General features: G+C 45.6%; 2 protein-coding genes across 2 annotated transcripts; both read left to right on the top strand.

Moving 5' to 3' along the window:
• The first annotated feature begins 1,172 nt into the window (after positions 1 to 1,172).
• LOC128726310 (adenosine deaminase AGSA-like) lies at positions 1,173 to 4,612 on the top strand. The gene is made up of 4 exons (XM_053820112.1): positions 1,173 to 1,325; positions 2,232 to 2,988; positions 3,204 to 3,554; positions 3,628 to 4,612. Exons 1-4 carry the CDS (start codon positions 1,273 to 1,275, stop codon positions 4,081 to 4,083), a joined length of 1,617 nt encoding a protein of 538 aa, XP_053676087.1. The 5' UTR covers positions 1,173 to 1,272; the 3' UTR covers positions 4,084 to 4,612.
• Positions 4,613 to 5,601: 989 nt separating this feature from the next.
• Positions 5,602 to 7,821, top strand: LOC128725706 (adenosine deaminase 2-like). The gene is made up of 3 exons (XM_053819470.1): positions 5,602 to 6,294; positions 6,360 to 6,707; positions 7,323 to 7,821. Exons 1-3 carry the CDS (start codon positions 5,602 to 5,604, stop codon positions 7,758 to 7,760), a joined length of 1,479 nt encoding a protein of 492 aa, XP_053675445.1. The 3' UTR covers positions 7,761 to 7,821.
• Positions 7,822 to 15,631: the final 7,810 nt, after the last annotated feature.

Here is a 15,631-nt window from a genome sequence, read left to right as displayed (position 1 = left end):
CTTTAGCTGCGGTTTGCCCACCGGTCGCAGGATAAATGGATGATTGTGAGGGTAATCAGCGCACTGGATGGTGGGAAAATCGTGGCCGATGAATCCTATTTGCTGTGTGGTAGTTCGCAGAACCGCCCAGCTGAACGTGTAAGGCCTGCTGCCTCGATAATGGAGTTGGTTTCAATCGATACGTGCGGGGTGGCATGCAGCTCAATGAATAGTATCCGAACAAGCAAACATCTAATGTGTTTCATTGCTTTTTGATGGCTCACTTGCAAAGGCGGGATAGTTATTAGATTTATGTGTGGTCAACTCACGGACTTTTAATGGTTGTTTAATTAGCGCTGATTGTAGTTTAATTTCAGCATACGGTTTGCAGCTTCCATGAAACATAGCAAATAAATTAGTTTTGATTTCGGAAATAGTAATTAACAGGGTTTGAACACGTTGCTTTCAAACTGCAAAAAAGGGTTCGTGGCTTCTGTGAATCGGTAATTACTTTACAATGTTTATAGATTTATCCGTCAATTAGGTACAAATAAATGGAATTCCTGCGTTGTTCTCTAGCGTTTGCTTGAGCGTTTGCTTCACGCTATATTAGTTCACCTGAGAAAATTGATTGCCCATCAATCAACTAGAATACTTGTGAAACATTAGTGCAACACTGCATGTTGTTTCAGCTGATAGAAGCGAACGGGAATGTGTGTAAAGTTAAACGAAACGACCATGCATGAGAATCGTTCGCAAACACACCCCGATCGGAAAACAATGTTGTAAGGTGCCGGTTGTGAAAAATTGTTGCTTGTTTCGATGTATATTTTACCACATTCGCACGGCTTGCAGCTGTCACCGAGTGATGGCATCGTTTCATTATTCATTCCCGATTCACAATTTAGGCGCCTTCCACGAGATGCCTTCCGGCGAGTTGCCTAATGGCGCGTGTAGACGCAACATGCCAACAATTGACGAGATTGTTTCACCACCGGGCGTTTCCTTTCGATCCACCCATGTGCTGTATTCGAATACCAGTGGCTGTGTACTACACAGGGGACACACACATTTGGAAGGGCACCGCTAGGGCAGCTCGATGATTGTGAGGGCTCAGGGCATCCACTCACACGAGCATCACGAGTTGGCTTATAAACGGACGTGGCAGCCATCCAGACCATCCCATCGCGGCCCATCAGCACCAGTTCGTTCGCGGAAGCCGTCCGCATCGCGTGGAGCTGACTTGAAGAGATCAAAAAGATCACGATCGCAGTGAAATCGAACGCGCCTCATATGACGTCCGCGAAGAAATCGGCCACGTTACGGGTGGCCCGTCGCTCGAGCAGGTACGTGGAATCGAAATCGTGCACGTGTGCACCACCGTTTTTCGTTGTTTGTGCGGGAAAAGCCCTCGTTTTTCCCGGAAAAAGAACCACTTTTAGGATGACAAAAGGAAACACCGGTGGGCGTAGTGAGCGGTAGTGCATTTCAGACCCTTGATTGACGGCATTTCGTGGTGATTTAACGCGCTGACACATTTCGGACCAGATGCCTCGAACATGGAAGCCACCCACGGCTCGGTTGCAGCTGCCGTTCGCATCCGATTGAGTCAAATTTGCCGACGGCACAATTGGGAGGGAAATTGAACGGTCGAGCGAGGAGAAAAAACACTCGGCATCAAGCAGCATGCAATGCATTTCGAGCGAAGAGTGTTCGTGTTCAATGTGCTAAACCGTGACCCGGTGACGTTTTCGTAGCACAGCGCTAGTGGAAATGTTGCAAATCGGCCACGCCGATTCCTTTTTTCCGTCTCCAACAAACTATGGTCGCCAACGGATGCTCGACAAACACATCCTAGAGATGATCGATGAGCGGGAAATTTGCGTTCATGTATGTGGTGCAGTATGTGTGTTAAGAATCCTTCGTGATGCAAAGTGAACGATGTCGTTAATTTTTCGGTGTTTAACATTCGCAATCATTGGAAGGCAGAAAAAAAACAGACAGCTTTTGTGACAAAAACAACCGATTGTGAATAATAATGGTTTATTTTTCACGTATCAATTAACCTGTTTCTGTTTCATAAACCAATAGCCGTCTCATAGCCCTCTGTGCATTAAACTTCTGTTACAATTGCACGTGTTTGCACATAACAGTCAAACGTGCAATGTTCCACATTTTGCATAACTACCTCACATAATAGACCGTCCCTTCATCGACCCGTGGTTTTCTCATTCAATCTCGATTCGCTCTAGCTTCGGCATGCTGCTGGTTTGTTGCCTGCTGGCCCTTTTCGTCACTCCGGAGGCAAACACTATCATCGAACGGCCGTCGCGACCATCACCTGAAGCCTACTGGTACCAGCGAGCCCAACTAGCCAGCAAAGAGGCCGGTCTCGCCCTTGGGGCTGACATCCAGCTCACACCCGAAGAAAGCCTAGTGAACAACCACCTAATGGAGCTGAAGAGGAACGAGCTGGAAAGTGGCTTCGACAACCCGTACAGCTTTGCACCATCACGCCATTTCTTCGAGGTGTTGGAACAGATCAACAAGTCACCCTTATTCCGGTTCATACGCACGATGCCCAAGGGTGCAGTTCTACACGCGCACGATACAGCTCTCGCCAGCACGGCAGTGATCGTAAACGCGACCTATCAGGACCACCTATGGCAGAAGGGTAATTTTACATCCGACCAAGACCCCGAGTTTCGCTTCTCGCGATCAATCCCATCGAACGGAGACGGTTGGGAACTGGTACGATCGGTGCGAGCCCGTACTGGTTCCGATCGGTACGACGAACAGATCGAACGTCTGTTCTCACTATACGAGCCAGATCCGAACAGCGTGTACCGCAGCATCAACGACGTTTGGAACCGGTTTGCACGCCTTTTCCTGGCACTCGAACCCATTGTCACGTATCGGCCTGTGTGGGAGACCTACTTCCGGGAAGCATTGCGTGAGTTCCACGAGGACAACGTGATGTATCTCGAGTTCCGGGGACTACTTCCAACGGTACGTACTGTTACGCTCGTCATAATTGTGTTATTTATTGTTTCGCCGAGAAGCAGAGCTTCCTTCTTGGATTAAATTAAAACCGGTAGGGGTGAGGATTTTTTATGCATTTTATTTGATTATTTTATCCACACACTTTGCTTCTACAATATTCTACTGCATCATACAAATGTTTTTAATCCCCCTCAATTGCTCGATGTGTCAACGATCCTCAGCTGTACGATCTGGACGGTAATACATACACCCCGGAGGAAGTGATCGAGATATACCAGAAGGTGACGAAGGAATTCAAGGACACCCATCCTCGGTTTGCCGGCACCAAGTTCATATATGCGCCGCTACGATTCGCCGACAACAAAACGGTAGAGCAGTACATCAACCTGGCCGAGCAGCTCCACCTGCAGTACGGTGACTACGTGGTTGGGTTTGATCTGGTCGGGCAGGAAGACACTGGTCCTCCACTGAAGAATTTCATCGACCAGCTACTCAGCTTGCCGTCATCCATCAACTTCCTGTTTCACGCAGGCGAAACCAACTGGCACGGTATGCCGACGGATGAGAACCTAGTACGTATCGGAGGACCTCGTATTCTTCGTTGAGTCCTTATTTCAACCAGCGCCTTTCATTATCGTCCCTTAGCTGGATGCTGTGATGCTTGGAACGAAACGCATCGGTCACGGGTATGCCCTGCTGAAACACCCTATTCTGATGGAACGCGTGTGGCGGCGAGGAATCTGCATCGAGATTAACCCCGTATCGAACCAGGTGCTTAAGCTGGTTGCCGACAATCGAAACCACCCGGCCAGTGTGCTGTTTACGCACGATTTTCCGGTCGTAGTGTCATCCGACGATCCGTCGTTCTGGCGGGCCAGCCCACTTAGTCACGACTTTTACATTGCTTTTCTGGGCATCGCATCCGCTCACCAGGACTTGCGTTTACTAAAGAAGCTCGCCCTTAACTCGCTGCAGTACAGTTTGATGAGCGAGCGTGAGAAGGCCGCGGCCGAAGCGATGTTCCACGAGTCCTGGGACGAATTCATCCACTCACAAGTCCGGCTGCTATCGAGTGAGCGCTCGAACCGTACGCGAGTCTGAAACGAGTAGTTTTAATCTTGTGGATGAGGCGAAGTTCGATACGAGCGTACGAGGGCCAGGTCGGATATTAATATTTCCATCGTCCTTCGCTCAGTGGCAAGCATCGATGGCGATCGATGCACACGCCAGCTTACAGAAGCTGTAATAAAAATGACAGTTCATAAGGCAACAATTTCCACTATCGACGTTCATATGAAGTGGTTTGTTTGTCAGCAAACAAATTTCAACCTCCAGCGGGACTGTGTTTACAAAATCCAGAAATTGGTCACTCGTTCCTGTGATGCTGGCCGGTTTCCAAGCAGTGTAGCTTTGTGATAGTATTTGGACCGAGTCATACCGATTTTGCACTTGCTCGTAAACGTAATTAATAGGATAATTCAATTACTCTGAAGTGTACCTTATGCGAAAGCCCAATAAAATATATTGATAGATGTTTATGAGCATTTTAATACGCAGCGTTCAACGTTTCAACGATCCTAGAAAGTAAACATGTTTATCTTGAATATATACTGTGTTAAATATGATGATAATTTGCTTTGCCTTGAACTCATAAAATGATATTTAACGAACATTTTCATTAACATTATTTAGCAAACATATTTCTAAGTATTTTTTTGTTTGAACTCCTCGTTGGAGCTTAGTTTTTCTATTCAGAAAACCGATTTGATCGAATGCATGAAGTTCACCTCATTAACCTGAAGCTGTATTACAACCTTCGTATTTATGTATTCAACAGCCTTCGTTCATTCCGATCTCGCTCTTTTATTCTATGGCGCTAAACATAAAAAAAAAACTCGTCTCGTGCACCGGCTTGCGATCATTTACACATCGCCTTTGGATTTGCTTACCGGTGTTGCGAGTAACGAACGAACACTTCAAACGTCCACAACGGCAGCTACATCTTCTCGCAACCCTTATCAACTCTGCCGTGGGGCGCATTCAAAGGAAAAGACGCGAAAGAACAACATAGGGTGTTGCTATTTTTAATCCACCGCCAAGTTCATCCACACCCCACGACGAATGCGCATGATAAGTGTGCACCACCGGCGAAAGTGGAAGTAGAAAGAACAAACCCGAAACATCTCATCGCGCTTTGTTTGGCTACAAATAATCAAACAAACAAGACGCTGCTGCTCCCATGAGCGACATTTCGTACCCAGAATGTTAAACGTGCAATCCGCCGGTCAATGGTGGTTCGCCTTGGTTTATTTTTCACCCCTATCGCGCCTATGATCCCCCACTAGGCGATACGGCTAGACGCCATCATAAAACGATGACGTTCGCGAACCAAGTCGTGGTGTTGGTGACGGGAATCGCCATGGGGAAGTTATCTTCGTTTTCATTTCCGCCATTCTTGTCGCTTTTTTTCGCGTTTCAAGTGTTGATTTAGCGACACATTCGCCACTGCCGGCAGTATTATCGCGGACGTGGCAACGCGAGTTTGGTTTCTCGCGTGTACGATCTTTCTACCATAGTGTGGCTCTTCTTGATCTCAGTTCACGTCCCAAAACGAACGCTATGGAACGCCTGGCGTACGACGAATTCGAGCGGTTGCGCGCGGATTTTCTTGCCCGTGAGCAAGGACGTGGTCTCGGAGCTGATCTCGTGCTAGATGCAGATGAACAGCGGCTTAACCGGTACGTAATGCAGCTGAAGCAGCACGAGCTGGCGAAGGGCGTTGACAACCCACGCGAACTCGTTTCGGCGCGCCATTTCTTCGAGATGCTCGATCGCATCAACGCGTCCCCGCTGTTCAAGCTTATTCAGAAGCTTCCCAAGGGTGGTATTCTACACGCGCACGATACGGCGATCGGCAGCACGGAACTGATCGTGCGTGCGACTTACCACGAGTTTCTCTGGCAACGTGGTGATTTCCCGCGCGACAATGGTGAACAACTACCGGCGTTTAAATTCACACGGTCACAGCCCACGACTGAGACTGGATGGCGTTTGGTGGCAGATATTCGCCGTTCAATCGGTAACGAGACGTACGATAATGAGATCCGCAAGATGTTCACGTTGTACACCAAAGATCCTGTGAATGCGCACCGTGATATCAACGACGTGTGGCAAAAGTTTATGGCGATGTTCATCTCCTTCGAACCGATGGTGACGTACCGACCCGTTTGGGAAGAGTACTTTTACGGATGTTTGCAGGAGCTTTTGGCTGACAATGTGACCTACCTCGAGTTCCGTGGACTTCTTCCACCAGTGAGTGAACATCGTTGCTCACATTCGTCAGTCCCATCTAAGCCCTTTAATCCCCCCTGTTGCAGGTGTACGATCTGGATGGCCGCACGTATTCCCCAGAAGAGATCGTGCAGATGTACGTCGAGCAGGCAGAGAAATTCGTCCAAGCAAACCCAAAGTTTATGGGCGTCAAGTTTATCTACGCACCGTTGAGGTTCTGCGATGACAGCACCTTCGATGGATACTTGACCCTGGTGCAGAAGCTGTACGATCGCTTTCCGCGCTTTATCGCCGGATTCGATCTGGTCGGACAAGAGGACCTCGGACGGCCACACACGGACTTCAACGAACGGCTGCTTCGTCTGTCACCGACCATCAACTTCTTCTTCCACGCCGGAGAGACTAACTGGTCAGGACGGGCGGACGAAAACTTGGTACGAGCTCGATAAGATAGACGTCACAAGGGGACCATCGATCGTGATGAAGGGCAAGATCGATTGGAATTTTAGATCAATCGCTCTTTGAGGCTTGGTCGTTGACGGCGTTTTAGACGTCTGTGTGATTAGTTATTCTCCTTCAAACCGGCACAAGATGTAGCGTTCTTTATGGGCCATAGAAGGCAGGTGATAAGAACAAGCTCCCGTGTAGCGATGGTGAACCTGTTGCCATACGATTTTATCATCCATTAGAGCCACGCACGCTTCGCGCCATGCGATATTGTTGCGATAGGCTTGGAACGAGTATTAATAGCATGATTGTTCGCTTGAGCTGGATAGATGATAATGGCTCGATAAGATTATTATACACCCATGGTGCGTTTGGGGAAGAGTTAGGTTAGGTTTCTTCCGTGGGAAACTATACACCTTATCGTCGAGATAAGCGACATGTTTTTTGTGTTGGATTGTTCATGAATCATGTTCATATTCAAAACAAAATGACTATTCGAAGAAGATATTGTTCAATCATATGGATCTCTTTCAAATTCATCTTAGTTATATATTGATGATATTTGAACATAAAAAATGACAAGTAAACACTAACGATTCCAGATTGATGCCATTCTGCTGGGAACGAAACGCATCGGACATGGGTTCGCCGCTCTCAAACACCCAGTCGTGCTGGAGGAGATCAAAAAACGTCAAATCTGCATCGAGCTAAATCCTATCTCGAACCAAGTGCTGAAGCTGGTAGAGGACTTCCGCAATCATCCGGGAGCGGTCTACTTCAGCGACAACTACCCCGTTGTAGTGTCTTCGGACGATCCATCCTTCTGGAATGCGTCTCCATTGAGCCACGATTTTTATGTCGCTTTTATGGGACTCGCCTCGGCCCGTGCTGACTTGCGGCTGCTGAAGAAGTTGGCCCTCAATTCGATCGAATACAGTTCGATGGACAGTGACGAAAAGGCCACAGCCATCCAAAAGTGGTCCACCGCTTGGAAGGAGTTCGTGCAGGATGCGTTACGCAGTGTCCCTGCCGAGGACTGATTTACTACCACTTGTCGTTCAAAATCCATGAATATCAGTATTCCAGAATCGTTTCAAACCACATTTTGTATCATCACCTTTTTAACCTTTTCAAAACTCCCTTGGACTGAATAAAGCGAAGTGAAACTCTAATGAAAATAATCAACAGTATAAAGGGTATTTCATTTCTTTCTTCGTTCTCTTTAAAACACTCTTAGATAAATCAAATATGCTATTAGTACGTATCCCGATAACATGTCTGATAACAAGACAAAACAACTTCCGAAAAAGCTTTCTTAGCTTCGTGATGAATTTTAATGTATGCTTTGGCCCACTTTACAAAATGGACGCTCCAAACAGTCTCTATTTCATCGTTTAATGTTATCCAAAACAACAACACGTAGCTTGGTTAAGCAACAATATTTGAAACAAATTCGACCACAATACTTGTGGTTCATAAAAACACTGCTTTAAGGTCAACCTGACTAGTCATCAGCTAACCGACAGTCGATTTCGGGTGATTTTGTCGTATGATGCTTCTCATGGCTGTCTCCGACACGTTTCACGAGCGCTCGAGTGTCGGTCAAGCATATGCTGATCATAAAATCCTATGTTTAGCACCCGAGAGGCACAGCGTGACAGATTTCCTTCACATCCTTGTCGCTCGCTGGTCGATTTTTCCGGGACGTTGTCAGGAAAAGCGCTCTTGACGCGAATATCAACAAATTGCCGCAAGTTAGCCGTCGGACAAAGCCTTACACGATGATCCAGTTTTCCAGGCGATTCCGTCTTGGCAAGACGAATGACGAGCAAGCGAACGAGAGAAAAAAACTTTCGCTTCTTCCGGGGAGCAGGGTTTCACGGAAATGAAAATATCGTCATATTATCGAGGCGAGCAACGACTCTAGAATGAGCCGGACGTGCTGCGACTGGTCAAGCACTACGAACCTCTCGTATCTTGAGGTCGCTAACCTTCTTGGCCGTCCGGAAAAAAGAAACGATGGCCATTCCGAGTCCATCATATATCACTAAAACGGTAGAAGCAGGGCAGAAATACTCCAAAAAAAATGAAGGAAACATCCTTTTGGAACGAAGCGCAAAATATAGACCGAACTAAACGTGATGACAATTCACATATATTCGCCCGGGGGGTCATAAATCACGCAATCAAGCCCACGGCTCATTTCGAACGGTGCCTAGACCGGGATTAAGTAATTTACTGTGTTATTTATGATCTAATTGGTTGAGTCCATCGCCAAATTATTTCACCAGAGTGCGTGAACTAAAGCTTTAAGGATGCATTAGACGCGCGGTTTAGTGAGCGATGGCTCACTAGAAGAATCATCGGGAAAATATATAATCATTGGAAAAATATTATGACACTTCGATTTGTAGCCTATTATCCGTAGCAGAAGATTTATATGACTTTAAATAGGGTGGAAAATAGATTAAAAAGGGTATGAAATGCCGTATTTGAAGATTTAAGCAATAGAGAAGAGACTTGCTGGAAGCAGTAGAACAAAAAGTATAAATTACAGGTATCCAAAACTTTTCTCAATATTCTTTCTGTAATACCCGAGAAATGCTGTGGTTAAAATTTATTCCACTACTATATCTGGATCCGTACACCAAACAATAGCTGCTTATTGAATAATACCAGTTCTGTTCAGACGGTAACGCTGCAATCAAGCGTGTAAGGGAAAAAATCAGCCTCCATTCCTTTCGGTAATGATGGAAAAAGCTCCAGACTGCCGTGCCATGTTGCTTGGAAGGCTTCCGGAGCCCGAAACTATCTCGAACCCTGCCCATATACGCCCCGGTGCAGAAAGTAATAAGCCGCCAAACACATCCTGGCAGCGCCGGTGAACGGATACGTTGCGTGGCCGAGAAGCGGAACCGGGCGTTGCATCAATATTTAAGTGGGCCGCTTTTCACGATTCGCATTCACGCTGGGAATCGAGAGTGCTCCGAAACCACTCAACCGTACTTCAGCGCCTTCCCAGGATTGACGGGCTGGAAAACCGGAGGAAAGCGTGCAGGTGGCTTGTGGCTTGGGCTCAAGGATTCACGTACGCGATGGCAGATTGGGAGTCGCAGCTGCAGTGGGTTCCATCCGTGCTCGCACTTTTTCCTGCCGGCACGAGAAGAATAGAAATTCAGCATTATGAGCAGGGCCATTATTCGATACATGCCAATTGTCTTTTGAAGGTGAACCCTTCGAGGGCTTTGGAGCAGGAGGATTGTCGAGAACACACGATGAGAGGCTTTAAAAGGGCGCTTGAAAGTCGAAAAAAGACCTCACCAAATTAGCTACCATGTGTACATCCTTTGTATGACTTCCTTTCAAGAGAATTTAAGGAGCTCATACTCTCAATGATACCATGTTGTTCGGTTCATTGTTGGAACATTGGAACAAGATGTCAAGATCCTATACATAATGTAAGTGATTGTTTTTTTAAATTATCTAGAGTATCGGTTCAACGCAAACACGACACGAAAAGGCACGGTTCCACTCCAGGAAAGCTTCTTCTTCATGGAATTCCATAATCACCGCTTGCTTTGCCGGAGGCGTTCCAGTGCCGAGAGTTTAATCAGCTCGCCCGGAATGTGACCGCGTTCGTCTTCGAGCTGCAATCTAATTCCCCGCCCGATAGATTCATTAGCAGATAACAAGGAAATAAACAACGTCATATGTCTCCGGAACCGACCGCTAGGTGGCGCAGCTGCGCACCAGCTGAAAGGATATGCCAGGAATCGGCCATCCGAGCCGGTGCCGAGAAATGAAAATTGATGGCATTGCATAAATCTGGCCATCGAATTCGTTAACAAAACACAAACGAACGGCAGACATGAAACGCAAAAGGATGGGACAGAAATGAACCGAACACGAGACTAATTCAATTTGTCTAACAATCACCATGGCTTGGTCAGATTCGTCCCGCCAAGAAATCACGTGCCATCACGATCTGGGCAGAGCTCGAGGCTTCCTAAAATCAAGTCGTCTCGCGTCCGTGAGCTTGATGCCAGTTAAAACAAGCACCGAAGGACGAAATTTGCAATCATTCAGCGCTCGGATAGAAGCATTAGCTTCATCACGAGGACAGCGAGGCGCTCGGGCATAATGAGCGCCATAACGCGGAATTTATTGGAAACTCATTGCGTCCATCAGACCGGAGAGCCGCTCGGACTACCGAGTAAACCGCGGACCGTTCGAACGGAAGTCAATTTGCGTTGTCCGTTTTAATTATCTGCCCTCAGAGACAGGCGCCAGCGTTGACTTCTCTGAACTCATTAAAGGGCGTTCCGAGTTCGGATTTCATTATTATTTTTTTCGTTTCCGTTGGCAAATGCACGATAAAATGGGCAATCAAAATGCATTAATTTTTGCGGAGACTTTTTTTTTCGCTTCTACCGCGTACACGTGACTATTACTGCAATCCCGAACGAACGGAAGGGAAAGAAAATGTAGCTATTAGTATCATCTCGACCAAATGGCGCATGTATTATGGGTATTTCAGTCCTACGAAAGGATTCATTTTCAATTACCTATTAGAATTTGCCCTAGTCTCATCCTTAGATTGCTTATTTGTTTAGCCAGCATGAAGTTTTATATAACATGAATGCTTTACTTAATTAAAACGATGATATAAATCAACGTATAACAATGGTACGTAAAAGCAAACAAGTTTTTTTTACATGAAGTTTGAAACAACTGAAATCTTATAAGCAGCTGTAGAATAAATCACAAATCCAATTTGTTGGAAAAGTTACAAATCGTCAAAACTTTAGAGATATTTAAGAGATTCACAACAGCCTTCGAAAATATCGTATGGAACATTTCAGTTGCTCATGAATATTTTTATGGCACAAATCGTAAATGAATCGACTAAAAAAGTAAAGCTACACTTACCGCTCCATTGATTTCCTCGTTTATGAAGATTTTTTTTTACATAGCGAAAACATTAAATGCCAGAAATCCCCAGACACATTCCACATCTCGATGGGGTTCGTTAGCAAACTGATCCCACTCATCCCGTGTGAGATTATGTACGAAGCGAAACACTGTCAGCGTAGCTTGATGTTTGTAGCTTTACTTCTTTCATCCACAGTATCCTGAGCCGTTACAGAGCGCAGTTGCTGTCCAATATTTTGGAATTTTTCGGTAACCCAGCCGCAACGAGCTACCAGTGCCGTCACGGATCGCAAAGCAAACAAGTGGACGTTAGCAAATTAATGACGGTGTGCAGAACTTTTAATGACAATATTTACCTTCACGGTGGAGAATCAGCCCACCACTCGAGCCAGCGATTTTGCCTGTCAGCTACCGATCGATATGAATTGCCCTTGAACGTTCATCCTCCTAGCCGACCGTCGGTTAAGTGAGCTAACTGTGGAATTGTGTCCCGTTCGCTTAATGCATCAGCGCTGCATAACACGAGAACAGCGAGGGTGGATAAAAAACGAACGATAATGCATTAATAATGAGACCTACAAAATGGGACACAACTGCACCACCACCGTGATCGGGACTGGTCGGCGAAATCGGTTTACGCATTTTTGCTGGGGGCGAAAAGGGTTTGCGAACCCAAAAACCACCCGCTGTCGGTTGCGCTGCTTGTGGCAGCTTCACTTTAACACATTTCAATTTGCACTTAACCTCGACACAACGGACCGAGCGAGCGGTCATTCGGAAGGGACAAGCGCTCGGCTTGTGATTCATTTCCAGCGGAAACTTGGTGTCTGTGCACCGTCAAGCGGTCGCGGTTGTTATCCTTGTTAATGGAAATGGATTAAAATTTTATTAACAACTCTGCTATGGTCCTCCGTACCGTATCGCATCATCATCGTTGTTTTATCGTATTTATCCATCCACCGACATAAACGCTCCCACAAGGACGAAAGGCTGTCCGTGAAACTGTCTCTTCTCGGGCGGGAGTTGAGCAAACAAAAGCCTTTAATAACTTGTTAAAATTATAGTTATCGAATTTCGAGTGCATCTCAAAATAGAAAAAAAGGTTCTTTCTTGTCTCCAAAAATGAAGGAAATGACTGCATTAATTAGATTAAATTTACAACTTAAAACTTATAACAAATAATTTGCAAATGCGGACTATATTTAATCGGAATAAAGATGCTTTTATGCCAATTTTAAACATTTTCAAAGACATATCAGAACACTTTGCTTCTTGATAATTAATTTTTTATATTAAATTTCATGCCTTCCTTTTTCTTAAAGGGGTTTGACATGTCTTCAATTATATACTTTCGTACATTCGGAAGAAAATAAATCATACTTGCAACCATTTGTGTACTATTCACGTTTGTTTTCAATTTTTTATTCACTCTCATTAATGATTCTCACGCGTGCGTTAATTCCATTTCAATTAGCTCCTTTGTCAGCTGTCGCTTTTTGGTACTGGAAACATCGCTCTTTTCGCAAAACGATTTCAGTATACAAATTCAATCCTCCTAAAACCGATCCTCGCAAGCTTTCTCTTGCTGTTCCTCTCATTACATGCTATCATGGGATCATTTCCGTGCACTAGTTAAAGTGCTGAGAGCTCTTCGTTCCTTTCGATTTTACTCATTTTCCACACCTGATCAAGTTGATCGGTATCTGCATATGTACACTCATGAGCTCTGGGTGTGTGTGTGTTTGTGTGTAAGTGTGCAGAATAAATAAGTATGTGAGGTCGTACAACTTTGTGAAAGTAGGTTGGGTCTGTCTGTTTCTGTACCACGTGTTAGCTAGGAGTTGCACCGGCCGACCGCAATAAGCGGCGAAATATCGCAAAGAGTTGAATACATACGATTTTTTTTTCTTCTACTTCTCATGATGGGCTCATTTTTTGCCTTATCTTCTCATTTTTTCAAATATTCATCTACAGCTATAGGAGCATTCATTGACGAGTTTTTTCCTTAGCTGCAGTAAGGGCGTACATGTTCCGTCAACCCACACTCTCTTACTCATTTCATTGATGAATTTTTCAAGGATTCGATGGAATTGGTCAACGTTGGCGAGGTTTGTGTAGTATGTACAACGTTAAGGAATCCGTGGGATATGGTAATATTTGGTTAGTGAAGAAATAGAGACAAGATAACTTAATTTTAATTTTCTACCGCTCGTGTACTGCCAGATTTGCGGCTGAAAGAAAAACACAAGCTTGCGTACAGTGAAATATAATGGTGTGCTTAACTGCATATTATTAACCATGTTAAATGATGTTGGCGTTATGACTGATATGAGATTGTTCAATAGGACAAATTTGCACTTGAAAGAGCCTAAAATGAGCTGTCTTCGGAGATTATTGTAATAAAGCTTTTTGAAGGACTATAAGTAATGTTCTATAAAAAAATGTTCTAATGTATTATACCTTCAACTCGCAAAGATTATTAAAGCTGATCGCTCTTTAAACAATTTAGAGCATGCTTCAAACGCTGCAAGGGGGTCCCGTTGATAAAAAAGGATACCTTTGGCAAAGTTCCCCACCAGCCACTTCTGCGGTGAAGGTCCTTTTTTGGTCCTTTTTTATTCATATCCACATGCTGCTGATGGCACTAGGTGGTCCGGTATGCTGCATTCGAAGCACCGCCTTGCAGCACGACCCAATTTCCATTGCAGCTTTTCACTGGGCTCTTTCGTTTCTGCAAGAACCACGGCTACAGAGATAAAAAGACTCCGCTAGAAGAGCAATCGGACCGACATAAAACAAAACAAAAGAGAAGAAGAAAAAAAGGAGAAAAAAGCTGATGCTGATACATTCATTATGATTCGTACGACAAGGATGTGGAGCAGAAACGGCATCCGGCTCGTACGGTGGCCAACGGTGACGTTGTATGATACTTTTCCTCTCTCTCCCCTCCTCCCCCCCTCCCGCTCACCTTCCACACTCCACCAACCAACGCATTGTTCCACCGCCCGCGAAAAAGACCTATATCAAGTGTTTTGAAACCATTCACGTCCGTGGCGAATAGAAGTAGAATGATGATAATGGTGATGATGCTAGTAGCTGGATGCTTGAGGTTCTGGTAGGATATGGTGGTTGCAGGCGTGCCTTCCCCGGCATAACGTTCCCTCTGGCCCTTGCGGTCCGTCCCGTCCCGTGCCCTTTTGCTCGCCCCTCCGTGGTAAAGCGGACTAGTTCCGAATGATGCTCTAAATCCTACTACTTGTGCTTTATCACTTGCTTCTTACGTTCTCGCATGCACTATCTTGTTTTCGCTTTCTTTCAGGCAAATGCCCGATTCATTATCATTGCCGATAAAGATCTCTCTCTCTCTCTCTCTCTCTCTCGCTCTTGACGCTGTTTTGCGCTAGACAATTGGCTACACAAGGTGCGCACCTCTCGGTCGCGGGTATTGCGTTTCGAGCGCGAACAAAAATGTACATCTCGGAATAAATTATAAAGCTTCGTTCAGTACCTAACCGCGGCAGTAGTAAGAAGCGCCCGTGACGTACAGCATCCCTTTCGTACGGCGCACCGCAAGGAATGGAAATCGCAAACGAAAATGGTAGTAATTTCTTCCCCAGGCAGCTGATTACCGTGTAAATTAGTGTGTTTCGGCACGGTTGCAACCTGCACGTGTCCTTTCCCTCATCAGCCGATCGTTCCGTTGATCAACGTTCTGCTGCATCACTCCGCCATCTTTCAATTAAAAACTATATACAAGCAGCATACGTTCCTTCTCGCATTTCTACCACGAGCCTCAATTGTGTTTCTCCATCTTGGCATCTTGGCAGGTGTGCCAATATTGAACGGACAGGATCTACGGGGACAAAGCGTCCTAAAGGTGATTTGCATATTTTCCGAATCGCAAAAAGAAAAGCCTACGGGAGGGAGCAAACCCCCAGGATGCTCGCCAAAGGAGCAGTGCCAATAAAAGTGCCTTCTT

The sequence above is a fragment of the Anopheles nili genome, chromosome 3 (genome assembly GCF_943737925.1).
Source record: "Anopheles nili chromosome 3, idAnoNiliSN_F5_01, whole genome shotgun sequence".
Classification (NCBI taxonomy): Eukaryota; Metazoa; Arthropoda; class Insecta; order Diptera; family Culicidae; genus Anopheles; species Anopheles nili.
Note: the sequence above shows the minus strand (reverse complement) of the source record. Positions and strands in the feature narration are given on the sequence as shown.